This window comes from Lissotriton vulgaris, chromosome 6, assembly GCF_964263255.1.
Source record: "Lissotriton vulgaris chromosome 6, aLisVul1.2, whole genome shotgun sequence".
NCBI lineage: Eukaryota > Metazoa > Chordata > Amphibia > Caudata > Salamandridae > Lissotriton > Lissotriton vulgaris.
The window spans coordinates 412051026-412078625 of NC_141694.1; the positions used below are offsets into that span (position 1 = coordinate 412051026).

Below are 27600 nucleotides of genomic sequence, written 5' to 3' on the forward strand. Positions count from 1 at the left end.
AGAGAGGGCGCTGCTTCTCTCCCATTCTCTACTACAGCAGTCTTGCAGAGCGAGCAGTGCATGCGTGCTGCTGATAGGCTAAACCTAAAAACGCAAATGGCATTTGTGTTTCAGTAGATGAAAGACCAGTTTTACCAGGCAGTTTATTGTTCTCCATTACAACATTTCCCTGGTCCTGCACACACTGGAAGGGATGACATGATTAGACTGTTTAGGCAGAATTGGTTCAATCCCCGATTCAGAGATTTAGCCAAAGAGCTTTGCCATAGGTGCGTTACAGGTCAGCAGATGAATGTAGAAAGGAGAACCCCTGTAATACTTAGCCATATTGGAAGATTAGGAGGACCCTTTAACAGGATGCAGTTGGACTTTATCAAAAGGTCTGTCTCAACGAGCTGAGATATGTCCTGGTTATAGTGTGCATTTTCTTCTAATGGGTGGAAGCCTACTTAACGCAGAGAAATGTCAGTCCCACTGTAGCTAAAAAAATGTTACGTGAACTCCTTCCGCGGTTCGGATGCCACAGTTTCTCTGGAGTCAAACCTAGGGACCCATTTCAATAGTGAGGTCCTTAGAATGCTGTGTGAGGCACTTGAAGTAAAACAGAGATTTCATTGTACCTTTCGTCACGAGGCTTTGGGGATAGTGGAACAGGTAAACGGGACTCTGAAGACTTGTTCGGCCAAAGTCTGTGCATCCACTTGGTTGAAATGGCCAGATTCTTTACCACTGGTATTGATGAGTCTTCGAAGCACCCCTAATGATAATCTTCATATGAGATACTCATGAGACTGCCTGCAAATACACTTGTAAACATCAAAGATGCCATGATACTTGACTACTGTAAAGGATTAGCTGATGTGGTGTGTTCTGTTTCTCACCATGGTTGAAACTGCCAGTCCACATCAAGAGCACTGTCACAACCTTAACCAGGGTGACTGGGTTTTGGTGAAGAATCATGTGAAAACCCCATCTGCAGCCAAGGTGGAAAGACCCCTGCCAGGTCATCCAAATATCCAACACTGCTGGCAAATGCGCTGGGTACCTCATTGCGTTCATGCTTCGCACACTGAGTAAGGTGCCTGAATGGAGAAGTAGTGATCTTCGAGCCCAGACCAGATCTCCTATACCTGCACATCTAGAAGGACCAGGGGTGGGGTTACAGCAAAGTCTCACACCAATGCAAGTTCCTGAAATCTCGCAAATTAGTGTGGAAATATCCAATGAAAACGAATTAGGAGCTGAAGAAAAAAGGAACTGTCGCTGCATCATCAGAGCAACCAAATGATCCAGACGAAGGAACAGGAGTGGGAAGAAAGACCATTATAGAGATCGGAATGGCCAAAATGGTAGGAGGCAATAAAGATCAAGTGTGTCAGTTGAATGTAAACCACAAACCATCATTGAAGAAACAGAATCTAGTATGTAAGTGAAAACGAAGAAGATCAACAGACAAGAAGATCCAAAACGGCTAGAGTACCTTGCCGTAGGTATTCTTCTTCTGAATGGACTGATTACTCATAGAATATGCCAAATGTATTTGGTCAAAAACATTTCGACCTCCATATGTCATGCTGAGAAACAGAATTGATCCATTAAGATTCCCGACGCAAAAATTACACTCCAAAACTTGATTAGCACTATTTAGTGAATTCAAAATCGAAATAACAGACTGCAAATGATGAAATGTGTTTAAAGCAGCAATAAACTACTCCATGACCCTCAGTCTGGATCAGAGCAGGATACAGCACTGAGACAGCACTACTCGAAGCAGCAGAAACTGTCCGGGAGACAATGGATAAGGGGAACTATGCAATGCTGGTGCTATTGGACCTGTCGGCGGCATTAGATAGTGTCTCATAAGATCCTCTTAGACAGGCTTAGACAGTTGGGAGAGAAAAGGGACTACCTTAGCTTGGTTTAGCTCCTCCCTAGAAGGCCTCTCCCAGAGAAATTGGTTGCATCCTTACACTTCCAATTCTCGCCCTTTGATTTGTGGAGTGTATCAGGGTTCAGCCCTCAGCCCAACCCCTTTTAATGTTGATCTTGCCACCCTCGCCCGTCTGGTAAAGCTACATAGTGTCGATGTTATCTCGTATGTTGATGACGCACATCTCGTGTTTTCTTTCCAGGATCGCTCTGAGGCCGCATTTTCAACCTTTAGGCAGTGTCCTAGGGGCATTTCAGCATGGATGACAGCCAATTGCCTAAAGTTGAACGAATATAAAACAGAGGTACTGTTCTTCATTCAGCCCTCCCCCCATTATCGAACCTCTGGTGGCCTACAGAGCTCAATCCCACTCCCCTCCCAGTCCCGTCTGCTAGGAATCTGGGTTTCAAACTGGATACCACCTTGTCATGCAAGCCCCATATGGCCATATTTCCTCGTCCTGCTTCTGGAAGATGAAGGCCCTACGGAGATTGCTTCACTTCCTACCCATGGACTGCAGGAAAACAATAGTCCATGCGGTGATTATGTCGCAGCTTGACTACGCAAACAGTTTGTATTTGGGTCTGCCAGCATACCTGTTAAGGAAATCGCAAACTGTGCAAAACACGGCAACCAGACTTATTAGAAACGTCCTGCTGAGGCATCCCAACTTCCCTCATTTGTGTAGTCTCCACTGGCTGCCCATAAGAAGGAGAACTGAATACAAGGCACTGGCTCTGGCCAACAGAGCACTTAACAATATCGGCCCGCAATACCTAAAGAAGAGAGTTCGCAGATACCATCAGTCAAGGACCCTAAGACCAAACCATCTTGAGCGCCTTGTCACCCCCTGTTTTTCTAAGTCCAGAATAGGACTCCGTCAAAACTCCGACCTTTTGGAACTCCATGCCTGTTCATATCAGAAAAGCCATGTAGGAATCCATCTTCCGGAAGACTTCGAAGATCTGGCTCTTCAGCCTTTCCTTAGCACACTGTGGCTCGACAACTCTAACTTGCCCCCACCTTCCTCTGTCTCTGCTAGCGCCGGGACACAGCCGTTGGGGGTAGCTGCACGCTTTAGAAGCTTAAATACAATACATACAAAATAAAATGCAATAAATAACATTTAATAAAAAGAGGAAGAAATCCCCAGAGCCACGTTCGCAGTAGAAGAGTAGGGATAACACATTTAGAGGAATACAGAGTAGGGTTAGGTCGTGTCTCAAAGATTTTTGTATATAAACTGACAGAATTAACTGCAAGTAGAAATCAACGCAGAATATTGAACCAGCATCTACATAATGCATACAAGAAAAACCTACCCTGATAAATTAGGCCATTAGAAAATAGGGTTAATTTTAGCAGAGGAGAAAACAGTTTACATTATTGTGATGCAAATAGAGAGGAAAAAGTTTTGGGAAATGTTATGGAAAAATAAGACGATAAATACAAAAAGGAAATGGTTTATCCAAAATAAAAACTAGAGATAGGCAAAAGGGGAAATTGTGTGTTTACAAAAGGAGGAATTAAGTTAGAAAAAGGCAATGGGATTAGTAATTGTGAAAATACAAATTTTAGGAGGGACTGATCAAATATTAACAGGGGAAGAAGCAGTTATTCCTGGTGTTTATTTTGTTTGTGGACAACATGCCTATTTTCAGTTACCTTCTGATTGGGAGGGTGTTTTCTATTAAGCTTTATTGTTTCCTAAATTGTATAATTTGAACAACATAGATGCATTACACCGCATAGACATATAAGCAGTACTACTGATTTGAACATAATTAGTGGGAGATATGTTTGGAGCAATCATACCACCTGTAGTAGTAGTTTTAAATGACAAAAAAATTAGAAAAGTTATCAACAGTAGTACATAAACTAGCTGCTAGTACATTTTAGTGCCTTACTAGTAGTTACCATGAAATTAGTGTCTATTAGATCAATGGTCTTGCAAGATCTTTTGTTGGTAGAGGAAGGAAGAGTCTGCAAAATGCTGAAAGCATAATATTGCAACTCATATATTTCTGACAAGAGTAGGAAGATCGAAGAATTTACTTAGAATACTTCTGATTTGAAACCTGAATTAGAACCTTTAGAAACCGCTAGTGTATTAGGGAGCCTAGGCAAAGGAGCTTCTACCATGGCAACTGATAGCAGGTAGACTACAGATTCTAGGATTCCTTCCCTGACTGGAGACTCGCCTTTGAGTTTCAGATGCCTTTTCTCATGAAAGGCTGCCTCATTTAGATTCTAACTAATATATTGTTGTATTTTATAATCAAATATGGATTGATGGATATTAACTTTCAAAGTTAAGAATTATGATATTTTACTAAATGATTAAAAATATGAAAAACTAAAACATTTGAAATTAAAACCCTTTACATCACGTTAATTCTCTTTGTTCACTGAACTTAAAGTTCTAATTATGTATTGCTACGTAGATGATTGCTCCCTACTTCTTGCCAACGTCCAACGGTCCATACAATCAGTGGTAAGGGTTATTTGATAATTATACCTAAAGATTGAGATAAAGAAAACCTTGCTTCCTCAGGGGAAGCTAGCCATTAGGACGCTGCGTGGTTTGGACTTCTATCTTGGCCCTCACTACTGTGTTAGGTGGAATCATCTCAAAAGATAGGTCTGGGATGAGGATGGAAAAATGCAAAAGCAAAAGAAATACCTATTCAATCCATCATATAAAATAATTATCCCCAAAACAAAAAGACTGAATCATTAATACATAAAAAAGTTAACGCATCAGGTCTATTTGTGCACCCTCTTACTACGAGAAACCTCAAGACCATCAGTTTGGACGCAGTTCTGATACTCACCACCACCAGCACCCTTCAAAAGGACATACACGGAGCTGACCTAGACACAGCGTTCCCACTAGCAAACAGAAGATCTACATAATGTTATGTTGATTTGTAGAGTACACTATCACCCAGGAAGGTATCCTGGCGCTGGGTAGGTGTGAGAGTAATCAAAGGCAGGGCCTATGGGACTGGGGTCAGCAGGTACAAATGTTAGACCAAACAAAATGCTCACCAGAATCGTTCCTACCAACACTTAAAATCTCAGCCTGCTCAGACCCAACTGCACAACACTACATTTAAGCCACCTTAGTTCACCTAGCAAAAGCAAAGATGTACGCGCAACCTTAACCACCTTCGCAGGAGTAATACATTTTAAGCAACCCTTGACAACTCCTTTAATTAAGCTTGCTGATAAAAGACAAAATCGTCAACACCAAATAAGTTTTATAGAAGTTCATTTCTTAAACTTTAGCTTTCACGGCAGAATAGTTGGATAAGTCTGATATTAGTGTGCTCTGGAGACAGTATAACTTTGCCCAGTGCATAGAAGGCATATCCCGCACTCCAATTTCCCCGCCCAGACAGCCTCACTGAGGCTGACTGGGTAGACACTTACCAAGGTGTGCCAACGAACCCGTTATGGCTGTTAAACTACCGATAATGACCTCTCGACATCCACTCCTAGTCCTCCTCCAGGCGGGGGCAAAGAGAAGCGCCGGAACAGGCCATAGGCGGGCATCAGTGTACCAAGAGACGGGGACTACATGGCAGGAAGACAACCCGAATCCTTAGCAGTATCTGCAGAAGCAACAGACCGGTAATTGAAATAAACAAAGGCCTCTAATACATCATCTGTTCACGGGCGCCTTCTTGGCACAACAGTTCTCCTGTGCGCTGTAACCGGCCCTTGGTCTTTTAAACTGACTTGTTGTTTAAGCACTGTATTAGTTTAATTTCTATCCTTCAGTGGGTTTTACTTAAATTATTCTGAAACATGAAGAGGCGCTCTTACTTCTTAGTGTACATTTACTAATTAGTTTATCGAAATACAAGAAACATATTTATATATATTTTTCTTGTGTAAAGCAAACCAAAGTATACTTTCATCACAGCTTCTACTTGAGTCAACAGCGGACATCGTTGAAGCAACATGGCGGCGGTGTTTGCTGTTGATGCTACCAGGCCAATACTTCGGACATGTCCTCAGATACTGAGGCGGACAAGCGAGATCCGCCTCGTCACGTGCGACAACCTCAGGCTGCAAGCCCTGGCTATTTTTGTCAACATTACAACTTTGCATGAATTCTTAGCCCGTTACGAGGATGTTTAAATGTGAAACTTCACGTGCCAAATGGCAAAGTAATGTTTGTAAAACAGGCGTGATAGTGTCACATTTGGTAAGCGGAATTTCCCAACTATTTAGAAGTATTTACATTCGTTTTTAATGTCACGAATCATATAGGCCAGTAAACATAGTCTCTTTTCTCCATAAACACTGTAGCAATTTTGTAATCTCGATTCTGGTGCTTTTGAAGAACGCTGTATCAACTAAGCATTAACACATTTTCGCGAAACGAAATCATCGCAGTTTATCTTGCGGAGGACCAACGCATCAATTTAGAGTCTACAAATCAAATATTACCTATTTACGTTAATTCTTTAGCGCTGACGTAGTTTAAAAACTCCAACGGAACTAATTTCATACTCGTTTTTTTATAGTCGCTTAACACTAGCACCAGAACCACCAACCCATCATGGCAGACACGGTTACACTACATTGGCGAGGGCTACCGTAGTCCCTTTTTAGTGTCACCGCTTGCTCCTCCGTCACTGTTATTCGGTGCCAGTAGAGAAGTACACTCCTCCTCCGCGGGACTTCGTTCGGATAGAGTGACCGTCATGGCTGCTGCAAAAAGGGCCCGTGCTTACTTCCGCAGTGTCGTCCGATTCTCTGACCGAGATCTCTGCTGCTGATCTCCCCAGCTGGAGACGCAGGACGGAGGGGGAAGGAGAAGCTCGGCTACCTCCGAAGCATGGTAACTGCACCGCCCCAGCACAATGACAGGAGCGATATCCCACACGATACTTTGATTTAGTAGGGATCAGTGGGATTTAGAAACACCACTGTTGTTACTGGCGCAAGATATGTTAACTATGTAACGCCTCTCACGCCCTGTAGCGATTAACCACGCAGTGACACTCACATGCGGCACTCGGGTGTTCACTTCCAAAGGGTTGGGACCTGCTCACCCTAACTCCTGTCAACCAAAAGGCCCTATGGTTCAGGGTCAGCCTTCTGTGCCCTATTGATTTTGTAATATTACTAATCGCCAATGTGGGCGGTTTACGGGAGAAAAATGTTAGGTATCTCGCCCTGCCAGCAGAGGAGATGAGTATCTACCCAGAGTATGTTTACAGTTTATTGTCAGGGGCGGAGCCCAAATAACATTTTTGGGGATGAGGGTGAAATGGAACTATGCTAAACGGCTCAGAATAGTGGCGTATTTTTGTTTCAAACGTAGGCAAATCTATGTTTTATTAAAAATAATATTTTGTAGTAGATACAAGTTATAATCTATTTTTTTCTGAACTCTTCGTGTGAGACAATAGCATAAGATGAAGTCACTGGTGTCGTTCGCTTTTTTAACAATAGCATCGGCAGATCAATTTTCAATAGTTTAAGCCTCACTTATTGATTTTGTCAGTGCACTGGTTACAGACATCCATGGTGATATACAAATATGCAGGGGCTTAGGAGACCCTAAAATTCTGGGGGGGACAGGGACAACCTTGTGGACTTTCCTTTGACCCTATACAAATCACCGCCCGTTAAACAAATACAGTCGCATAGTTTTGAAGTGAAATATTGAGAAAAGCAGGCATGTAGTCAGTTTGCATGTATGCTTTATTGTTATTTAGGGTGGTGTGGAGTGCAAAAAAACGATGGATTTAGGCCCAGATCTTTGTACTGGGGTGAATGTAAGACTGTTCTGCATTCTGTCCATCAACTGTGTTTTTTGCAATTTTCACCTCGAGTGGGCTGGGTATGCCCAGACGTGAGGCCCAGGCTCTCCACATCACTGGAGTCAAGCTATCCAGGCTGAAGAAGGCTGATAGCCAGAAACCGGTCCTTGGATGCTTGATTCCGGTCTAGGAAAGACATGGCTTGGTAGTTTGGGCTGGACTGTTCCCATGTGGCACAGGGTCATGGCTGATTTGCATATAGCCATTGTCTGACCTAGGGTGGTGTGGAGTGCAAAAAAACGATGGATTTAGGCCCAGATCTTTGTACTGGGGTGAATGTAAGACATTGTTCTGCATTCTGTCCATCAATTGTGTTTTTTGTTATTGTTATTTACATTCACATAGTAATCAGACCAAATGTTAAAAAACATGTATATGAATCTTGCATCTTCATGCACCAAGCAAAAAAGGTCGCTGCCTTTGGGTGAGGGCATCGTGTTTTGAAGTGCATTATGGTTTGAAAAGTACTTGCTGCTGCATTCCTGGTCTCCAGCAATTTTCAGGCAACAATAAGAATGTGAAGATAACTTCAGTGATTAATGATCTTTATTGAGAGAGATCAGATGTCTGACTACTGGAAGTTTTGACTCATGGTAAGGTAGCCACAATGTGTTAATATGCCTGCTGCTAAGAACGTGTACCAGGCAGATCACAAAATGCATATCATGTAAATAGGTTAGTGAGTTGCTGCTTTTGTCTGAGAGATTCTTTTGGTATTTGCAGTTTATAAGTTAAAATCCTAACATTGAACAGTGAGCTATTAACTGTCATCAAAGAGCTGCATGAAAAGTGCAAGGTATAGATTAGAACGTTATGATTTTTACCCAGTCTTTCGTTATCCTAAGGTTGGAAAATGGGTTCATTAGGATCGAAATCAATTCTGATTATTAAAGAGAACCCCCAACCATGGTGTTTATGTTTTAAATTCTGGCTTTGTGCTTCTCTAGTGTTGCAAAGCCATCTGTGCCCTTGGCACTCCCCAACTTTTTGCTGACTTGTACTGGTGGTACCTCACTCTGACTGACCCTGGCCTCTGACTAACCAGGTATAAAGAGGATCCCTGGAAAGCGCAATTCATTCACTCCTTCATACTAGAAGTAATCACTGGTCATAAACTATTTTATACCGTTCACAGACTTTTTTTAATTAATAAAAAAACACATAAATAGATAAAACACAATGCATTACATAATAAATGTTATCGTTAAAAACAAGGAGAATAACATTCCATACAATAAACAAAAAACAAAATTGCAAACTAATTCATCGATATCTGCAAGTAAATCAACACAAAGAGTGGCACATTTGAAGATGTCAACAAATCCTAACCACGTTAATCACAATTTAATCTAAGGAAAATAATACCGCTCATGTGAATCCAAACTGAAACCCCCAAGAGTCAAAAGCAACCGTTTCTGATATTGATTGTAAGATTCATAAAGCCCTTTTGATGTCTTTGGAACAAATCTCGTTTTTACTTTTGATCTTATACCAGAGATTTACTGGGCTTGAATTCTATAAACAAGAAGAAATGCGTCGACGCGTTTCGGTGTCACTGCCTTTAGATATCGGCACACCTTCCTCGGGACAAAATCGAAGTCCCTTGGGGTTACAATCCTGTATCCTTCCTTAAGAAAGGTCTATTTCTTTATGAACCAGAAAGGCATCAGATCCGCATTAGAATGTCTCCTCAATCGATATCTTTGGAATATATGCGGTCGTAAAAGGAAGATTCTTTGCCTCGGCTTCTGATCAGGTTCAAATATGGTTACACATCCTCTGGATACTGGATTTTCACCTTATGTATGTAGGACCCTGTGGATGTGGGAGATAGCCTCTTCCCTGTGGTATTCTTCTCCTTTTTTAGTTATCCCAACACCTTCGAATGGCGGTGAATGGCTTGTTAGGAGTAATGCCTGATCTTGGTATTGATCTGCATATGGAAAATCCACGGGTACGCCTGCTCCTTTGTGTTACTCGGTCACACTGCATGATGCTGCTTCAAACTTGGGAGAAGAAGAGTCCCTGCTGAGGAGTTTGATTTGAACCAACCAGGCCCTGGACTGAAGATTTTGCCTGTTGCACAATCTGGAATTACAGTCCTATGGACTACCTTGATTCAAAAGGATTAAAGAGTGGACTCCCTGCATGCTGAAGGTTAACAGAGCACACCTGGACCACCAAGAATCCCCAGCCTGGAGTACTATCAGTGAATTCGAAAGGGTTTTGTCCAAGTGGATTGTGGTAACTGAAGTCCATTTCAAGGACCATCTTGGAGATTCCAGACCCTTGGAGTAAGTTTTGGACACTTTGAGACCATTTGGGAAACTTCAGGAAGAAGTTCCAGAGGTTTGGAGAAGTTTGGAGCAACTTTGGTAAAAAGCTCCATAAGTGGACCAACTCACTCTGGCCAGCCAAGCCGACAACCATCAACCATGACTTGGCCTGCCGTCCAGGTTCCTCCCGCTGAAAAGCTCCAGGGGTCCGACTTCCAGAGTTTGGTCGGGCGTAGGTGGAAACCCAAGCTGGCGAACCCTCACCGAATCCAGCCTAGTGAAAAGCATTGAGGTACCCTGCAAGAAAAAGCTCTGTAAACGTTTCTAATTCCGAACTTAGAAAAGGTAACCGGGGGCCAACCATGAGAGCCAAGCCACTACCATCAACTGTGTGCCAGCCTGCATCCCTAGCTCGTACCACTGGAAAGCTCCAGAGGTTGGACTTCCATAAGTTTGACCGGGAGTTCGTTGCAAGGCAAGCCGGCGAACCCTCACCGAATCAGGGCTGGCTGGGAGCTGCAACGGACCCAGCGAAGAAAAGTTTAGTAGTCAGAAGGTAGAAACTTTGACCGAGACCTACCGCAAGGAGTAGCCCCGCAGGGCTTTATCGTGGTCGGCCTGAAACTTTGAATTTGAGCAGGTCCAGCGTGACCAGATGTACCAAAAGGGGATATACGTTTCTATGTGCTATATCGTGCTACCTTTTTTTTAAAAAAACATATTCCCGGTTCCCTACATTAGATTTTTTTTTTAATTTTAAAGAGAAAAATATTTTAAATTTGTATAAATTGGTGTTGGATTTTTATTGTGTGTTGTGTCTTAATTATTTACTGAATCGGTGTTTTTAAATGCTTTACATACCTGCTCACAGCCAAGCTACCAAGGCTTGAGCATGAGAATAATTTTCGAAGACCGGTACAGAGCTTTATATTGAGGTAGTGTCCTTATTGCAGGGGACAGATATACATTTGCCCCTACTATTAACCCACTTTCCAACATCCAGACCAAGCACTCTTAAACAATACTGTCTACAAGTATGGATGACATGTGACTCCTACACCCTGTAGTTTTATTTAACATTTCCTATACATAGATTTACACACCTATGATTGACTGCCTCTGTGTAGTGTGAATGATGTAAAGTGCTGACACCCTGCACTGTTATGAGTGGCGCTATATAACTAATTAAATATATCTGAGAGTGGTTACGGAGACTTGAGCTGCACTATTAAAGGGTGGTAGTGAGGGAATCCGTGGCTGAGCTGGGTTTTTGAATAACAAGGCTGTCTATCTGATTTCATCTCCTGCCTCCTTTATCCACCAACATACTCTCCCTCCACATTATCTCACTCTTCCAGGTACTTTCTCATCTTTGCTTTCTCCTTTTTCTCTGTTTTCCATATTTCCCTTCCTCCTTCTGCCAACAACTCTTGATGCCTTTCTCTTGTTCGGTTTTACAGTCTGATGGTTTAAATAATGTACCGGTCTCTAACAAAGAATACAGTTACGCCTCACCTGCAGACACCAACTTAAATTAAGCATCATTAGCTTTCAGCCCACAAAGGAAACGCCAGAGTGGCTATTCTGGCCCTTTCTGCATTGTATATCTTTCCAGAAGAGCAGATCCACCCTTTTCTCTCCTTTCTGTAAGACACAAGGATCCCAGCCTTCTCCCTTCCCTATGGAAGGGAGAAGTGTGCATAGCAATCGGTCTCTCCGACTGCCAGGGAACTACCCTCCATTGTAATATGACTGGTAGTAATGCAGTCATTATTGGCGGTGGGACTGTCAACGACGCAGTGATGTGGCAGTCTCACCACTATTATAATCACCTCCTAAGTTTAATGTGCATGCAAATCCAATATTACCAACCCCTGGTAAGTTGCACTACTAGTGCTGAAAAAGTCCAATGGACGAGGTGGACTGGCCTCAAGGGTCTTGTGACGTCAGTGACAGAGTCACCGGGATTTCGCTGGAGCAGGTTCGAAGGTGGGGACATGCTGGTAGGGCTGGGGCCAAGTCAGTGGACTTCCTCATCTGGTTAGCTTCAACACGGCTGTTCGGTCCTTCTTCTTTTCTTCTTGTAGGTTCTAGTCTGAGGAAGCAAGGTTCAGGGGTGCCTCCTAAATACTAGAGTTAGGGGTGTTACAGGTAGGTGTCCCTTACCTGGGGTGGGTACACCCCCATTATGTCACCCTCCAGTGGGTGGGATGCATAAGCCTTTCCCTGGTTGGCTGGGTCTCTCCATCTGCAAGATGGCAGGGACTGAGAGTTGTGCTTCACCTCGCCTCCCCCACCTGAGGGGTGGAGTTGGCAGAAGTGGGAACACCTCTCTTCCTCACTTGTTCTCCCGCTGGTTCTCCTGCCCAAAGTGGGGAATGAGAACCAAAGGGGCCAGTTGCTGAGAGCAGCAAGGGGCCTGGGGAAGCTCACAAAGCCTTTGAAGCTTCCCCTTTGTGGACCCTGCCCATCCTGGGGCAGGAGGCTTGGCACCTCATCCCAGGATGTGCATTGTTTCAGGCCCTGAGAGCAGCAGGCTCTCGACCCAGGGGTCCAGAAACATGTCTGGTGGAGGCAGCTGAAAGCAGCCAATCAGCCTGGACACTACTGGTAGGTCGTTTTTCAGGGGTCATCTCGAAGATGCCCTCTCTGTACATTTTTCATTAAATCCCATACTGGAATCAGTGTGGGTTTAATTTGCTGAGAAGTTGGATACCAAACTTCTCAGTTTTCAACCAAAGTTCTCAGTTTTCATTGAAACCATTATGGTGCTGTGGAGTTCGTAATGACAAACTCCCAGCACCATATAATCTTCATGGCAGCACTGCACTTACAATGTCTAAGAATGGACTTAGAAACTGTAGGGATACAGGGCTCATGCACCTGTACCCTCACTGCTGGTACAGTGCACCCCGCTAGATGGGTGCCTGATCTATGCTAGGGCTGTGGGTTGTATGCATGGCACACAGGGATGCGGGTATTGAACTTAATAAAAAACCCATGGCTCGCAATTCTCTTTTGTCTTACAGTAGCCATCATCCCAAATCATTGGGGGATAATCAGCCCTATGGGCAATTCCTCTGGGTCAGGAGGAATTGTTCTTTCAAAGAGAAGTTCAAGAAACACTCGGCTCTCTCTGTTCAACTGAAGGAGAAACAGTATCCAGCCAAACTGGTGAAACAATCTCTTAAGAGGGCTGCCAATAATAACCGGGAAGCCCTCATCGAAATAGGCCTCCCTAAATAACAAACTTTGAGGATTACATGTGTACATACCGTTTGCACCCAAACCAACCAAATCCAAAAGAGTATGAAGCGCAACTGGAGGATTCTAAACATCGAAATGCATCAATTCCTCCACCGATATTCGCTTTCAAGAGAAGTACCAACCTGAACGACAAACTGGTCCATATCAGACCAAGAGCCACGAAGGCGCCCAGCCAAGACACACTATGGGGTCCACCGGCCATAAAGGGACATTTTCCCTCTGGTACATGCGCTGCATGTCCTCAAACTCCTCACGCTATAAATATCGACATCGGACTGGCAGACCGTGGGCACTTTATCGACCTACAAATTGCACCATCTACTTAGTGACATGCCCCTGCAAACTTGGCTATGTAGGGATGACCACCAGGAAGGTGGAAATGAGAATCCTGGAACACAAGAGTACCATTCGATGTAGGAAACAAGCAACTATGCTTCATAATCACTTCCTGCTGGGGAACCACTCAGCGGATTAACTATCCCGGACTGTCTTAGAGCAACCTTACATCCCACCACGTCACAGATCTAGCTCCATATCTGTTCATGAAAGAAAACGCTGGGTACATAAACTCAGGACGGATGTGTTGGGCCTAAATGATGATGTCCCTTGGACTTCTGTATAAGCAGGGATATACTGCTGTGACTACTGTTATCACCACATCAATTGCAATCACATCCAATGATGAGGTCTTATGAATCCAATACTTTCTAGTCCTCATCGTTGTCCATGTAGATTTAAATGCACTATTAATCTTCAAGATATACAAGTAACCTTTTCTGTATCAAACTACATTTCCCACCAACTCTGAACTTTTAGTAGTTCTCTCGCGCTTTCTTCAAGGAGCCTTTCTCATCTAAGCTTGTATTGTGTGTCCTTTGGTTTATATAGGTTTTGCTTACTGGTGTGCTACTTTGAAGTCTATACTTCTTGATAGCCACGCAGATTTAGATACATCATCAATTTTTTGGCTACATGAGTAACCTTTCCCGTATTCTAGCACTACATTTCCCATCATTCTTGGGGAGTTGAACAGTTCTCTTGTGCGCTTTAAAGAGAGACTTTATCTTCCAACTGATAGCACTACATTTCCCATCATCCTTTAAGTGCTGAGCAGTTCTCTCGCGCTTCCAAGAGAGGCTTTTTCTCCCAGCACGTATTGAGCAACCTGTAGTTAATTAATTTTTTTAAACACAGGTGCGCTGCTTTAACCTCATGGCTGCTTCTGACGGCCAACGGCCGTCGCGTGCACTACCTTTGTAGTGCTGCGCACGTCCGTTGGCCGTCGCGGCCCGCCCGCTCAATATAACGTTCCGTACTAGCGCGGAACGTTCAGCGCAGCTAAGGGGTTAAAATCATAATTAGTCTTGAGGCATAGTTGCACCAATCAGAGCTCTCATATTTAAGCCGGCTTAGCCCAGTCGTTAGTTACCTCCGGTCACGACTCATGTGCAGCCCAGGGTACCGACGGATAGGGAAGTGTTTTTTGTCAGCATAGTGAGATGCCTATTGACTAGTTACTAGAACCCGTGGGTGTTTTCGAACAACTAAGCTCCTGTGTTCTTGTAGCGCGTTCTGCTCTGTTTAGCCAGACTCCTTCTCCTTCTTTTTTTTTTTTTTAACTTCTGCTTTATTTAAACTGCAGAGGAAGCCTCATTACACTAGGCATTGTTGCTTTTGATGAATCAGCGCTAAAGCGTAGGTGCTTTTATTTTTATTGTAGATACATTGGCAAAACAAATGTGCAGGAATACATAGTTACAAGACCCACAGACTAGTGGGTTAGTGTCAATAACGTTTGTACTATCTTCAACCAACATCATTTAGGCTGAGGTTCCACCGCGAGTCAGGTGATGCCCGAATAAGATATTGTGAGCATTGTCCAGCTCACTTGACATAGGGCTCCCATTAGGCTTTTATACTTGTTTGCTTTGTATCAGACATGACTCGCAATGAGCATGCTCTCAGATGACAAGTTTTTTTGCCATTTTTTAGCTGTATGTGTTTGTGCTTGTGTGGATACTGACTTTGGGTTTGAGACTACAGAGCTCCCTCCCTCAAGGTATGTCAGGCTTGTTTTTTACTCTGATTACACCTGGTACTTCCCTTTTCCAGAGCGGTGCCTCTCCCCTGAGCTGTTGCCAGGTTGAGGTGAGGTAGTGTATCCGTAAACTAAGGGTAAGGAATTCATTATTTCTTTTTTCCTTTTGACACTATAATGGTCCTGTGATGTGTACTTGACCGCACATGTTATCTGTTACTGTTTGTAACTGTACGTAGTAGGAGACTGTTGTATTTCATGTTCTTTTGTTTGTGTTCTCTGTCATTACAGGTACACCCAGTATATCGTCCACAACAAATGGGAGATTACTGGTTTTGTATTGTGATTATTTCTCTTTTTTCCTATCACATTTTCTATAATTCAGCAGCATTCCTTTATGGTCCTGCAGAAAGCCATGACACCGTTCTGGGTCTTTTTTGGCTGAAATATGTTGACCAGAGTGTTTCTACCATATGCAGTTATTTTTTCAAACTGAAATATGCTCTGTTTTTAATAAGTGGGATGGGTATGCCCAGACGTGGGTCCCTTGCTCACTGTCCCACTGTATTCAAGCTAGCCTGGCTGATGAAGGGTAAGACCCAGAAACCGGTCCCAGGATGCTTGATTCCGGTCTAGGAAAGACATGGCTTGGCAGTTCGGGCTGGACTGTTCCCATGAGGCACAGGGTCAAGACTGATTTGCATTTGGCTGGGTCTATACTGGGATGGCATGGTGAGCAAAATAATGTTGGATTAAACCCAGATCCCTTGACAGGGGGTGAATGTATGATTGTTTCAGCATTCCGTCCATCATTTGTTTGCGTAGCACTTTTCACAGTAAGTGGAATGGGTATGCCCAGACGTGTGTCCCTTGCTCACTGTGCCACTGGATTCAAGCTAGCCTGGCTGATGAAGGGTAATACCCAGAAATCGGTCCCAGGATGCTTGTTTCCAGTCCAGGGAGGACCAGGCTTGGCAGTTCGGGCTGGACTGTTCCCATGAGGCACAGGGTCAAGACTGATTTGCATATGGCTGGCTCTAAACTGGGGTGGCATGGTGAGCAAAATTATGATGGATTCAACCCAGATCTCCTGACCGAGGGTAAACGTATGATTTATTCAGCATTCCGTCCATCATTTGTTTGCGTAGCACTGTTTTAATCCTGGCACCAGTAGCGAAGTGTAGGACTTGACCGTTTTAGGCTAAAGTCCCTAAACTTTTTGCTTTCCCCCTAGGCCTTTTTTCTGACATGTGTTGCCAACTTAGATTTATTTATTTATTTATTTATGTATTTATTTATAAAGTTTTATATAGCGCAAAATTGATCCCGAAGGATATCAGATCGCTTTACAATTTGTGGGAAAGGTAACAAATCAGAACATTAGTCTAACATGGGGAATCTAATGGGCTTTGAATCAACTAGTACACACATAACAGCTCAATCTAACCACTATGCTCCCCTCACAGAAAATCCTTTTGGACACTTTGCCACTGCTAAACGGTGTCAAAGGGCAAGTGTTCCCTGTGTAAAGTGTAATGGTAATTGGTTGCCCAGGATTGGTATGTTTGCCTTACTAGTAAGGTCCCTAGTAAAGTGTACTATGTGTGCCAGGGTTGGTAATGCAACTGCTACTAGTGTGCCTGCAACACTATTTATGCACCCACACAAGTAGCCTTAAAAAGGGAACTCGGGCTTGCTATTGCAGGGCCTGCGCACAGTTTGTTAAACTGCCATTGTGTTCTGTCACATGCACTCACTTACCAGACCTTACCCTTCCCTTTCTATGCACATCAGACACTCCTATGGTAGGTCTAGGATACCCCCTGGACAGTGTGTAGTGCATGTGAAAGGTAGGACATGTACTAATGTGTGTGTCATGTCCTGACAGTGAAATAATCTCCATTTTGTTTTTCACTGTTGAAAGGCCATCTTGCCCATAGGACAGAATGGGAAGGCTGTGTAATATGTTTTCCAGCCTATCTTCCCAAAGGCTTAAGATGGAAAGGTGAAGTTTAGTATGCCTGAATTCTCAGTGTAACACATCTTTTTATATGGGTGGTTTCTGCATTGTGTCTTTATAAGCCACTCTTTTAGAAGTGGCTGAGTTTTTGTGCTCTGACATTACTGTGTGTCTCTGCCCGGCTGTGGATTGACTGTCTGGATTTGAAAGCGATAGGATCTGGGGAATGTCTTGACCCAGGAGAGGAGGTGAGACCGCAACAGGCCCACCTGCATCTGGAGTGCAGGAGGAGGAGAAGCCCCTAGAGGCGAAGAGCCTGGGTCGCTGCTATAAAACAATTGGCTCATCTCCTGCTGAGAGACTGAGAATCCAGACCTTACACTAATCAAAGAAAGAAAGGTGTCACTGGCACGGAGGCATCCAGAACTGGTTTGAACAGGGGTCGGTACCCACTGAAACACAAAAACCTCAAAGCCATTGAGGAGTTTTAACTATGAGAGCTGAAGCCCCTGAACTGTGGAGAATGGCTTGATCAAGTGTGAACAAGACTGGCGCTACTTCGTGGTCTAAGAGGACCTTTGTCAAGGAAGAAACAACTGAATAGACTGAAGGATAGGACTGACTCTTGCTGTGTGTTCTGGGGCTGGCCTTCAGTTTGCTGTTTTAACCCAGGAAAGGCTAATGGGACTTTGCTGTGTGCTGTGTCCCCCTGCTTGGAGGACTTTGCTGTGTCCTGAAGTAACTTATCGCCAAGGGCCCGAGATGAGCTGGCTCCCTGTTTAGAAACATAGGTACGTAAAAGTTTCCATGAGAGTCTCAGGGACGCTGTGAGTGCGTACCTGTTGCAGCTGAGACCCTCGTAAGGCGTCCCTGTGATCGTGGGCACCTGGAGTCCAAGCAAGGATCAGCTACGCTTTGTGCGTGTGCTTTGTGCAGCCTGAAAATCTTTGTGAGAATTGTCCAGTGATCGTGTGCACCAGAATCCAAGTGAGTCTCATCTACGATGTATGCATGTGCATTGGGTACTGTGAGACCTATGTGAGGATTGGCCTTGTTAGCTTTTGCACTGGAATCCAAGTGAGTCTCAGCGACTCTGTGCGTGTGATCTTCTTGCAGCCTGAGACCTGTTTGTGGAGTGCACAGTGATCGTGCACCCGAAAGTTAGGGAAGACTCAGCAACTCTTTGTGTCTGTGTGCTTTGTGGCAGCCTGAGATCTTCATAACTGAAGCGGCCCGGACCGGCAGTCCCGGAGGAGCAGAGTTGCCGGTCTGAGCCGGCGTTTCTAATTCACAAAGCTGCATTGGAGGCCCAGCCGCTGGACGAGGAGAGTGGGTTCACGCCCCCAGGTAACATGTGTCTGCTCCTAGGACGCGGGCTCGGAGGGAGACCTTGGCCTCTCTCGCGTTGGCCGTGCGAGCCTCTGCTTCGGCTCGTATCGTGGCCCGTATTGCCAAGGGAATGGCATTACAGGGGCCGGAGCGCGGAGCTGCACTTCTGATTCCCTCGTACTCGTGTGGGGGGCAACTGTTGAGAGGCTGACTGCAAGTCAGACGGAGACGCCGAGAGACCCCTGAGGCCCAGTGATTAGGACCTGAGTGTATTACGCATTATTCCTTTTCTATAGAACGGAGTACCTGACTGACGTATTAATGATTGCATCATTTCTACATAACGGAGGACCTGATTAGAGTATTACGCATTGCATTATTCCTGCATAACTAACTACCTGAATAATGTATGACCCATGGCATTTTATTTGCATAAGAACTACCTGATTGTCGTATGACGCATTGTATTGTTTCTGCATAACGAACTACCTGATTAGCGCATTGCGCATTGCATTTTTCCTGCATAACAAATTAACTGATTAGTGTATTACGCATTGCCTTATTTCTGCATAACGACATACCTGGTGGTTATATTACGCGTTGCATTATTTTACCTTGTAATGTGCCTGATTGTAGCATTACGCGTTGCATTCTTTTCATTGCAGAGTCTGATTGCTGCGTTACTCTGTACATTATTTTTACATTGCAAAAGTGCCCGATTCTAGGATTACAAACTGTATGACATGATATTAGGAGTACAGAAGAATGTTTAGAAGTGCTCATGAATACCGCCAGAATATACAAGGGCTGGCTGGCCTAACAACCAGCCAGGGTAAATAGTACACAACCTCATATGTTGGATTTATATTGTGTGGTCATATCGTATATCTTTTTACATAAAGTTTATACTTTTTTTTTAAAACTTGTGTGGAGTCTATTTGTGTCTGATCATTGGGGTATTGTGAGCATGGTTGCAAATACTTTACACATTTGTCTTGAAGATCAGCATGGCTTTCTCATGCCAAGCTACCAACGGGGCGAGTGGGGCTATCTAAGAAGGTGACCTTCCTTTCCCTGTTGTTGGAACGCGGGTCTCTAAGGTACCTACCTCAGCCAACCAGGGATCCCGGGTCTAACACAAAGTAGTAAAGGTTCTGTCGCTCCTGATGGCTAGTTTTAATTCCCTTCACATTATCACTATTATTGTTTTTTGCGCTGCGCCCATCATTCCAATGGAAAGTTATCATTGGGATTTAGTATATCCCCCATTAGGATTAAAAACATCCCTGAGCTACTCCCTCATAGTGAGGTGGTTGTAGCCCGTGACAATGCTAGGGGTCCCTGTCAAGATGAGAATCCCAGGTGATGAAGCATGCCACCTCGGAGGGTGATGGGATTATGTCCATAATATAGGACACTTCTTCAGTCTACATATGTCTCTTCACAATCGTACTCAGACCCGAGGGTATTTTGTGAATTATGATATTGTTGGGGAATTTCTCCTCGCATGTCTATAAATATTTCCTGGGACCCCCCCTTTTTACTATTCTGTTTTTTACTACACAGGGATGTGTGCCATGTCGCCTCTTCTCTTTGTTCTGCACCAAGACACACAGCCTCCAAAGGCAGTGTGGGTGTGTAAAGGTACAGGGCCTCTAATCGTGGCACAATACGTGCTTTAGCCCTTAGAGGTCTTCCCTGGTCACAGTGCCCTGGGTACCTGTGGGACCATTTACCAGAGGCTGACTTGTGGCCAGAGATGCCAATAGGGTTTGGGTTAGTTTTGGTCAAAGAACACAGGCCCTGGGAATCTGCTTGGCAGTGACCCATGGCACATCAAGTCAAAGTGCATCTGTAGTCTGTCAAAAAGTGGGGGGTTACTGCAACAGAAACCCAGCTTCTCACTCCCATGGACAGCATCCCACTCCTAATCGATGTTGTCCCATTGCATACAAGGGGACCAACAAAAAGATAGGAGGAACAAAGAACAATAGCAATCATAACAAAACACCAAGAAACCCACCCTCCACCCCCTCCACACCAGGCGAGGAAAACCCAATGAATTCCCTTACCCATCTGCCCCAAAACAATAAACCCTACATGCAAGGGACGGAGTAATCTGTGGGGTACGGGCAACTCCTCGGGCTCAGTGCCCTCTCTGTCCAAGTTGATCTTAGCAATGAAGTCTTAGGTAGGTAGGAGAGAAGTACCAGGAGAGGCGGGGCGGGTAATTCAGGAAGAAAACTTTTGTCCCTGGATATAGGACAATAATCAACCCATGGGCACAGCAAATACAGAGAGCAATCAGCAAGCAACGGTTCAGCCTGGTGGGAAGAGTACCGCACTAGTTGTTATATTCAGGTCCGGTGAGGAGCGATCAGGAGTGGCACGAGAGGAGCGGTGCCCGCCGTCTTACAGCTATTTGCAAAAGGAGAGAACATCAGAGGGCATATCGAAGAATCTCTGTTTGTCATTGACTGTAACTCGGAGCCTGGCTGGGTACATCATGCCATATTTTATGCCATGTTTCCGGAGTTGTGCCTTCACATCGGAGAACCTCTGCCGCGCCTCATGCTCTGCAAGCATGAAGTCTGGGTAGGGGAGAGTGTGGCTCCTAGGTATTGCAGTGGGGAATTCTCCCAGGCCAGCTGAAGGATGGTGTCACTGTCTCTATGGATCAGGATACGGGCCACTATGGGGCGTGGCGGGGCACCCAGCTTGCGGCGCGGCCCTAGAGATCTATGGGCTCTCTCAACAATGAATGTAGTAAAAAAGTGTTGAGCTCCTAAAAGGTCAGTGAGAAGGTATTCCACAAAGAGTTCAGGGCACCCCATGTTGGTCGACTCCACCAGGCCGATAATACAAATATTGTTCCTACGAGACCGAGCCTCCAAGTCCTCTTTAGGTCTCGGGCCTAGCGTACACTGCGCATACAGTGTCGCGCAGTACGAGCCTAATCCGGGCGCTTTGAAAATGGACCTTGGATTCCACAACGCTCGTGCCGTTGTGAAATCCAAGGTCCAATTTCATTGGCCTTCAGGTGCGTGCTGTTTTTAAACAAACACGCAATAGGCCATATGCGGTCGCGTAGCTCCGCCCATGGCCTATTGGTGTCTGTTACGCGCACCAGAGGCAATATGTTTTGAATATAATTCAAAACATATGTTCGCAGTGGCGCGCGAGTGCGCGCACCACTAGCAGGCATTTTTTTTTTTTTTTTTTTTTTTACAATACGATCGCTTTCGCGATCGGTTGAAGTGCTGGTCTTTTTTTTAATATGATGGACCTTTCCGAAGAAGGGACAGACCGCGATAGTGCATTACGAGCGGGAGTGATGATTACAAAGAGAATTTGGATTTGTGGGAGTCCCTTTCAATAATGTAACATCGTGTTCGTCACAAAAAAAAAACCACTTGAACGTCTTAGCACTGCACTCTTAGGTATTCATTGGTACGTTTAGTATATCAAGTGACACCGGTTAAAAGTCCAGTGGAGGTGCCCTTTGTAGACTCACATCTGTTTGTCATAGCGCGATTATCTAAAGATTGGAGCGCTGCGGGGAAGTTAACGAGTGAAGGTGGTTACCTCTTTCTTACAGTGTAATTCATACTGCGCAGCACTTCGGATGTAGCCCCAGCCAAGACCCAACAAAGCAGGCGCATAAATATTGATGGGTCCTCAGTGATCGGGGGGTGGCTCCGGACCGATGTATGCCCCATATAGGTAGGAGGCTGGGTGCAGTGAAAGGCACTCAAACGTTTTCCTCTGCAGCTTGATCTAGCATCCGCAGCAATCTTACCGAGCTACAGATAGATGTCAGCGCGGCCGGTGGCGGGCTTAACATCCAGACTCTCTCCCAACAGCGCCACCGAGCCGGGCGCCACATGCCCCTTGTGGTGTCAGTCGTGCAGCAAGGGCAATTAGGTGAGGACAATCTTCACTGGTGTCCAGCGGCATCCACTGCCCCAGCCACGCTCCTGCAGTTTCTCCTGTCTGGTCCTGGCCGCATATGTCCTAGGTGCGAACCCGCCTGGTCTCCGCTGCCTGCTCCCACAGTCGTCAAGAGCGACTAGTTGCATGGCCCCCACAACTGCTTGGTGGCACAACGGGGCAGTCAGGACAGTGTACCTTGCAGGTCTGGCTTTTCACGGCAACCGCGGCCGCACTCCAGCAGCATGCCACACTTGAGGAAGAGAGGCTGTTTTTTTGCATACTCGTCACATCTAGTTTTGAATACTGGTGCTTACGAGCCGACAGCTCTCCCCGCCCGAACCCGACAAAAAGGGTCACAGAACTGCTCCCTTGCTGCACAACGAGCGGTGTAAGCCGGGACTTTGCAGCCAGGGGCTCAGGGCACGTGCCAGGGCATGTTCAGCCACCAGCATGATCACAGGTGAAGGGGTACCGTCCAAAAAGGAAACATGCCAGTGCGGGGGCAAGGACGTGCTGCTGCTGCCAACATAAATATACGGGTTTCCTTTTGGCACACAGGGCTTTGGGGCACGGCTTATTAAGTCTTTCAGCCGAGCTGCAGTTTGCATTTATGCAAACTATACCTGGGCTTGCACAAGATGAAGGGACTCCACGGATCAGGCATTGGAAGAGACGATGCTTTCATACCACCCGTGTCTCATGGCATTCCATAACAAGACACCCACGAAGCGCATTCCCGGTCTGCTCCCATCAAACAAACACGGGGACTCGAAAATAATCTGGAACCTTCTGCCGTTGCCCACGGTGCGTCAGAGAGCACACAAAGAGAGAGAAGGCAATACACGATTCTTATTTGTAGAGCAAATTTACCACAGTGCTTCACATTAAACATTTGCATACAACTGTGCATCACTCCTTCAAACACCTTTTATCGACATCCAGGATAGCCTACCATTACACTAATCTGGAGATTCAAAATCTAGCTCTCAACTCACTTAACTCTCAATGTGGAAAGGGTGCTGAAGTGCATCATCGCCCCTGCGCGTGCCTTATTCCAAAATCCAGTCACACTTTAGTGCAAAGACGGGGAATTACCATTAATTGTGTGAGAAAAGTGACATGTCTTGAGAGGCATCTGTGCTGTTAAATTGTGGTTGTACTAGGTATCCAACCAACACCCGGGGCTAGCAGCTTTTCCAATGATGTCAACCTTTAGGAACGTGCTACTTTGAGCGACTATGGCTACACACTTGCCAGGTGCCCACAGGGGCATTGCTAATATTATGTTCTGTGTTCCATTCCTGTGCCAAGCAAAACCCCTACACAGGAGGCATTTCTGATGCCATTTGCTTTTATAATCCTGCACCATGCAAAGCTTGATGGTTTCTTCCAAGTCTAAGTGACAGCAAAGTGAGAGTGACAGCAAAGTGAGAGTGACAGCAAAGTGAGAGTGACAGCAAAGTGAGAGTGACAGCACGAGTGAGAGTGGCGCTCTTCCACATCATCTAGGCCAGTGCAAGTACAAGTTAGTTACTTATGTTTTTTCTCAGTCTTTCATTATCCTGATGCTTCTAAAAAGGTTTATTTGGGTTGAAATACATTTTTAATATTAAAGCCAATGCTAACCACTGTTATGTTCTGAATCCTAACTTTGTGCTTCTCCAGACCAAGCACTCTTTAAAAATGCCTACCAGTATGGATGACATGTGTATCCCACACATTGTAGTCCCCTTTGTATTATGTAACATTTTCTATACACTGATTGACACATATGATTCACTGTCTCTAGATGTGTGTGATGTAAAGTGCTCTGACATCCTACAATAGTATGAGAGATGCTATAAAAAATGAAATACACGTGACAGAGCGGGGCTATGGAGAGATGAGAAGCACTGTTGGAGGGTGATACTGGGGGAATCATTGAAGAACCCCCAGAAAGATTGTCACATTCTTGTGCATAGTCAGGTCTTCATTTACGATTCTTTAAAAGCTAATACAATTTAATATATAATGATAAATGTGTTGTGGAATGCACCATTATTTCCTAAATTTCTTAAGGGGAGAGCCTCCCAAAGCCCCCTTTGTAGGGGTCAGGCTCAATCACTGCACTTGGTGTGCACCGTATGGGCACTGGTCTGAAATCATTTGCCAGGGCTGCTTTGGGTTTCCAGTCTGGCCCGGGAAGGAGCAGGAGCCTTGTACTGCGAAATAAAGCCAAACATTGAAAAGTCACGGAGATGCAGCACCAACCTTCCCATTAACTTTTTTTGTTTTCTTGCAAATTCTTTCAATATAAAATACAACAGAAGTGGCGGATAGTGTCACTAGCCTTCTTGGCTTAACAGCACACTTCGCCACTTCAGAAACGCAGGGCTGCACCATATTTACAAGAATATGGTGCAGCTCTGGCGCTACACTTAACAGGGGAAGATTGTTTATGTTCAGGAAGATCCCCCTTCCTGCACAGAAAAAATCTTGAAATGTAATTTTGTCACTTCTATGTGTGCTGCTTAATGCAGCACACATGGAAGTTACAAAATGTCATTTTTTTAAAGGTTGTTGATGTGCAGGAAGGGTCACCTTCCTGAACATAAACAATCCAAGGCGTTTTGAAAAAACAAAGAGAAATGAAGCATTTCCCCTTGTTTCGCCAATTTCAGACCAGGTTTTCTCTGGTCTTAATTTTGGCGCTGCTTCCCATTTATGCTGCCCTTGTAAATAGGGGGCAGCGTCCAAATCAATGGGTGTTGCAGGGGAAACGCCCATCGGAACACCCACTGCCCACCCTTTTCACGCTAAGCATTGAGTGAAAGGGGGTCTTAATTGCAAGGCACCATTAAGCCACTTTAAGTGGGTTAACGTTGCCTTGTAAAAAAGGCAAAGCCCCTATCGCCACGGGAACATCTCAAAAAGTGATGTTCCCATGGTGATAGGGGCTTGTAATATGCCCCATAATCATTAGTAATTTGAGTATTTGTTTTGTGTGCACACGTGTGTTAATTTTTTCTGAATTACTGTTTTAATGTTTGAAATTTAAATCCAACAAATTGCTTGGGGGTCCCCGGCTTCCAGTGGTGGCTCAATGGGGGTCCTCAGTGGTCAAAAGTTTGGGAACCACTGATCTAGGCTGTTCAGGTTGGCCTAGCTGCGATCCAGGCGGGTATCCTGTGTGTCGACCATCATATCAACAGCGTGGAAGCCTGCGAGGCTAGAATATTCCTCTGATAGGGGGGGGGTTGCGGGTGTTGCAAAACAGCTAGGCCAGCCAGGCAGTTCCCTGGCAGGCCCACCTGCGTGCAGTATCAGCAGTGCTGGCGTGGCCAGTGGGCCAATGGCAGGAGCATTGCGCTCGGGCCCTCAGGCCAAGCGCGGCAGTAGAAAACCCTCCAGTAGATGTAATCCTGCTCGTCCAGGCGCCAGAGCCGCAGGCTAGCCAGCATCCCCAATCGCCACCCAGCTGGGACCGCATATAGGCCAATGTCTTCAGTCTTGCCACGTAAAGATGAGATAAGGCCCAGAGAGGCTCCACCCCCCCCCCCCCCCCCCCCCCCCCGGCCTCAGGCTGCGGCCCCTCTCGCCGCGGGGCCTCCGAGGCATGCTGGACCGTATCTCCCTGAGGTTGGTGGGCGTCCCGAACAAGGTAGGGCAACTTGGCAAGCACGGCCTCCGCAGCTGCATCGCACGGAGAGGGAGGGCCCAGCAAGGCATCGCAACTGCGCAGAGAGGTGAAGGAGGACCCAGCAAGACACTGCAGCCCCGGTCACAGGCTCGCACGTGGCCGCTGTCGCCTTGGAGCCTCCAAGGGGGGCAGGGCCACGTCCCCCTCAGTAGGTCCGAGCGGTCCGGGCGGGCAAGATAGCTCCATTGGAGGTAGAGGCATCATTTGGGCAGTGCGGAGGTTTATCCCATCTCCAAAGTGGGTAAGGAAGCGAGGATGGGGTCCGGTACTGCCATTTCATGGGCAGCATGCCCCGGACCATCCATGCCGTGTAGCCATGTTGTTCGACGGCCAGGCCACACCCCACTTTACTTCTACTTTCAGCAGCTTGTGATATTGTTTTAGAGAAATTCGTCAAAGAATGATGTAAACGTTTGTGAAATTCACTGTCTGGTATATAGTATGAACATTGAACGAAGGCATGCCTTGTATTTTGACAGAAAACTGATGTGAGGAGTATTTTTCTCCAGTAAAGTGTTTTTTGCAGTAACCAATATCCTACAGAAGAAAATCATGCAAAGTTTCTCGCCATCTTACCATAATATGAAATTGTAAATTCCATGGTTAGTAAAAAAAATTGTCCTGCCCTATTTTTCAACCTCAAGCCTTTGCTGCTACTGGTTAATACATTCTTGCCATTCTAATATTTACATTTGTCTGCTCTGGTCCTTAAGTTCACTATCTCATAATTGTAATGAAATGTGCTGGTTGATTTCAGTAACCACCAGTGCATCTTATAAAATTTGTTTTTTGAGATCAACCGAGCTACTAAAAAGTGCCACACGGCACCAAAGTTATTCTTTGGCCTACCTAGGTTTGAGAATAGAGGATTTGAATTTTGTACAAGCTATAACTTGTTGCGCTATACATTTTCTTTCACTCTTACCTTGTCAATAATGTCTTCAAGTCAAGTAGGCAGTACAGACCTTGCTCTTCCCAAACAGATAAAAAGCCGTACAACCAAAAGGCAACGCCACTTAACACAATGATAGGATGGAGAATAAAGATCTCTGGATCATATACACAAGAAATACCTCTTCCTCCGTGATTGTGTGCATGAATACATGTGCAGCGTTTTCTCACTAACCTTCCCTGCACTCAAAGCACAAGCTTCAAGCAATACAATATGAGCAGCCTTTACCAAATACACACTAGAACAAAACATTTCCCACATAAGACACGTGGCATTCTCATACGCTTTAAACAATACACATCAAGCACCTTATGAGCAAAGCATCCATTCACTTCACTATACACTAGGCCACTGATACAAAGTACAATAAGTACATCTCTGGTCACTGTCAGC

The 27600-nt window shown here is 45.2% G+C and overlaps 2 protein-coding genes across 3 annotated transcripts in view; one reads left to right on the top strand and one right to left on the bottom strand.

Moving 5' to 3' along the window:
- Nucleotides 1-5568, bottom strand: part of CILK1 (ciliogenesis associated kinase 1) — a 412784-nt gene extending 407216 nt beyond the window's left edge. The window contains exon 1 of the mRNA XM_086926426.1: nucleotides 5366-5568. The gene's annotated coding sequence lies outside the window, so the exon portion shown is untranslated. The remainder of the gene's footprint in view (nucleotides 1-5365) is intronic.
- A 1007-nt stretch (nucleotides 5569-6575) lies between these two features.
- The window catches only part of FBXO9 (F-box protein 9), a 373518-nt gene continuing 352493 nt past the window's right edge, over nucleotides 6576-27600 (top strand). Inside the window, exon 1 of one of the 2 annotated variants that reach the window (XM_086926428.1) lies at nucleotides 6576-6785. In XM_086926428.1, the coding sequence (XP_086782554.1) occupies nucleotides 6783-6785 (3 nt within the window). In that variant the 5' untranslated portion in view covers nucleotides 6576-6782. The remainder of the gene's footprint in view (nucleotides 6786-27600) is intronic. The other variant, XM_086926427.1, reaches the window with a different exon arrangement.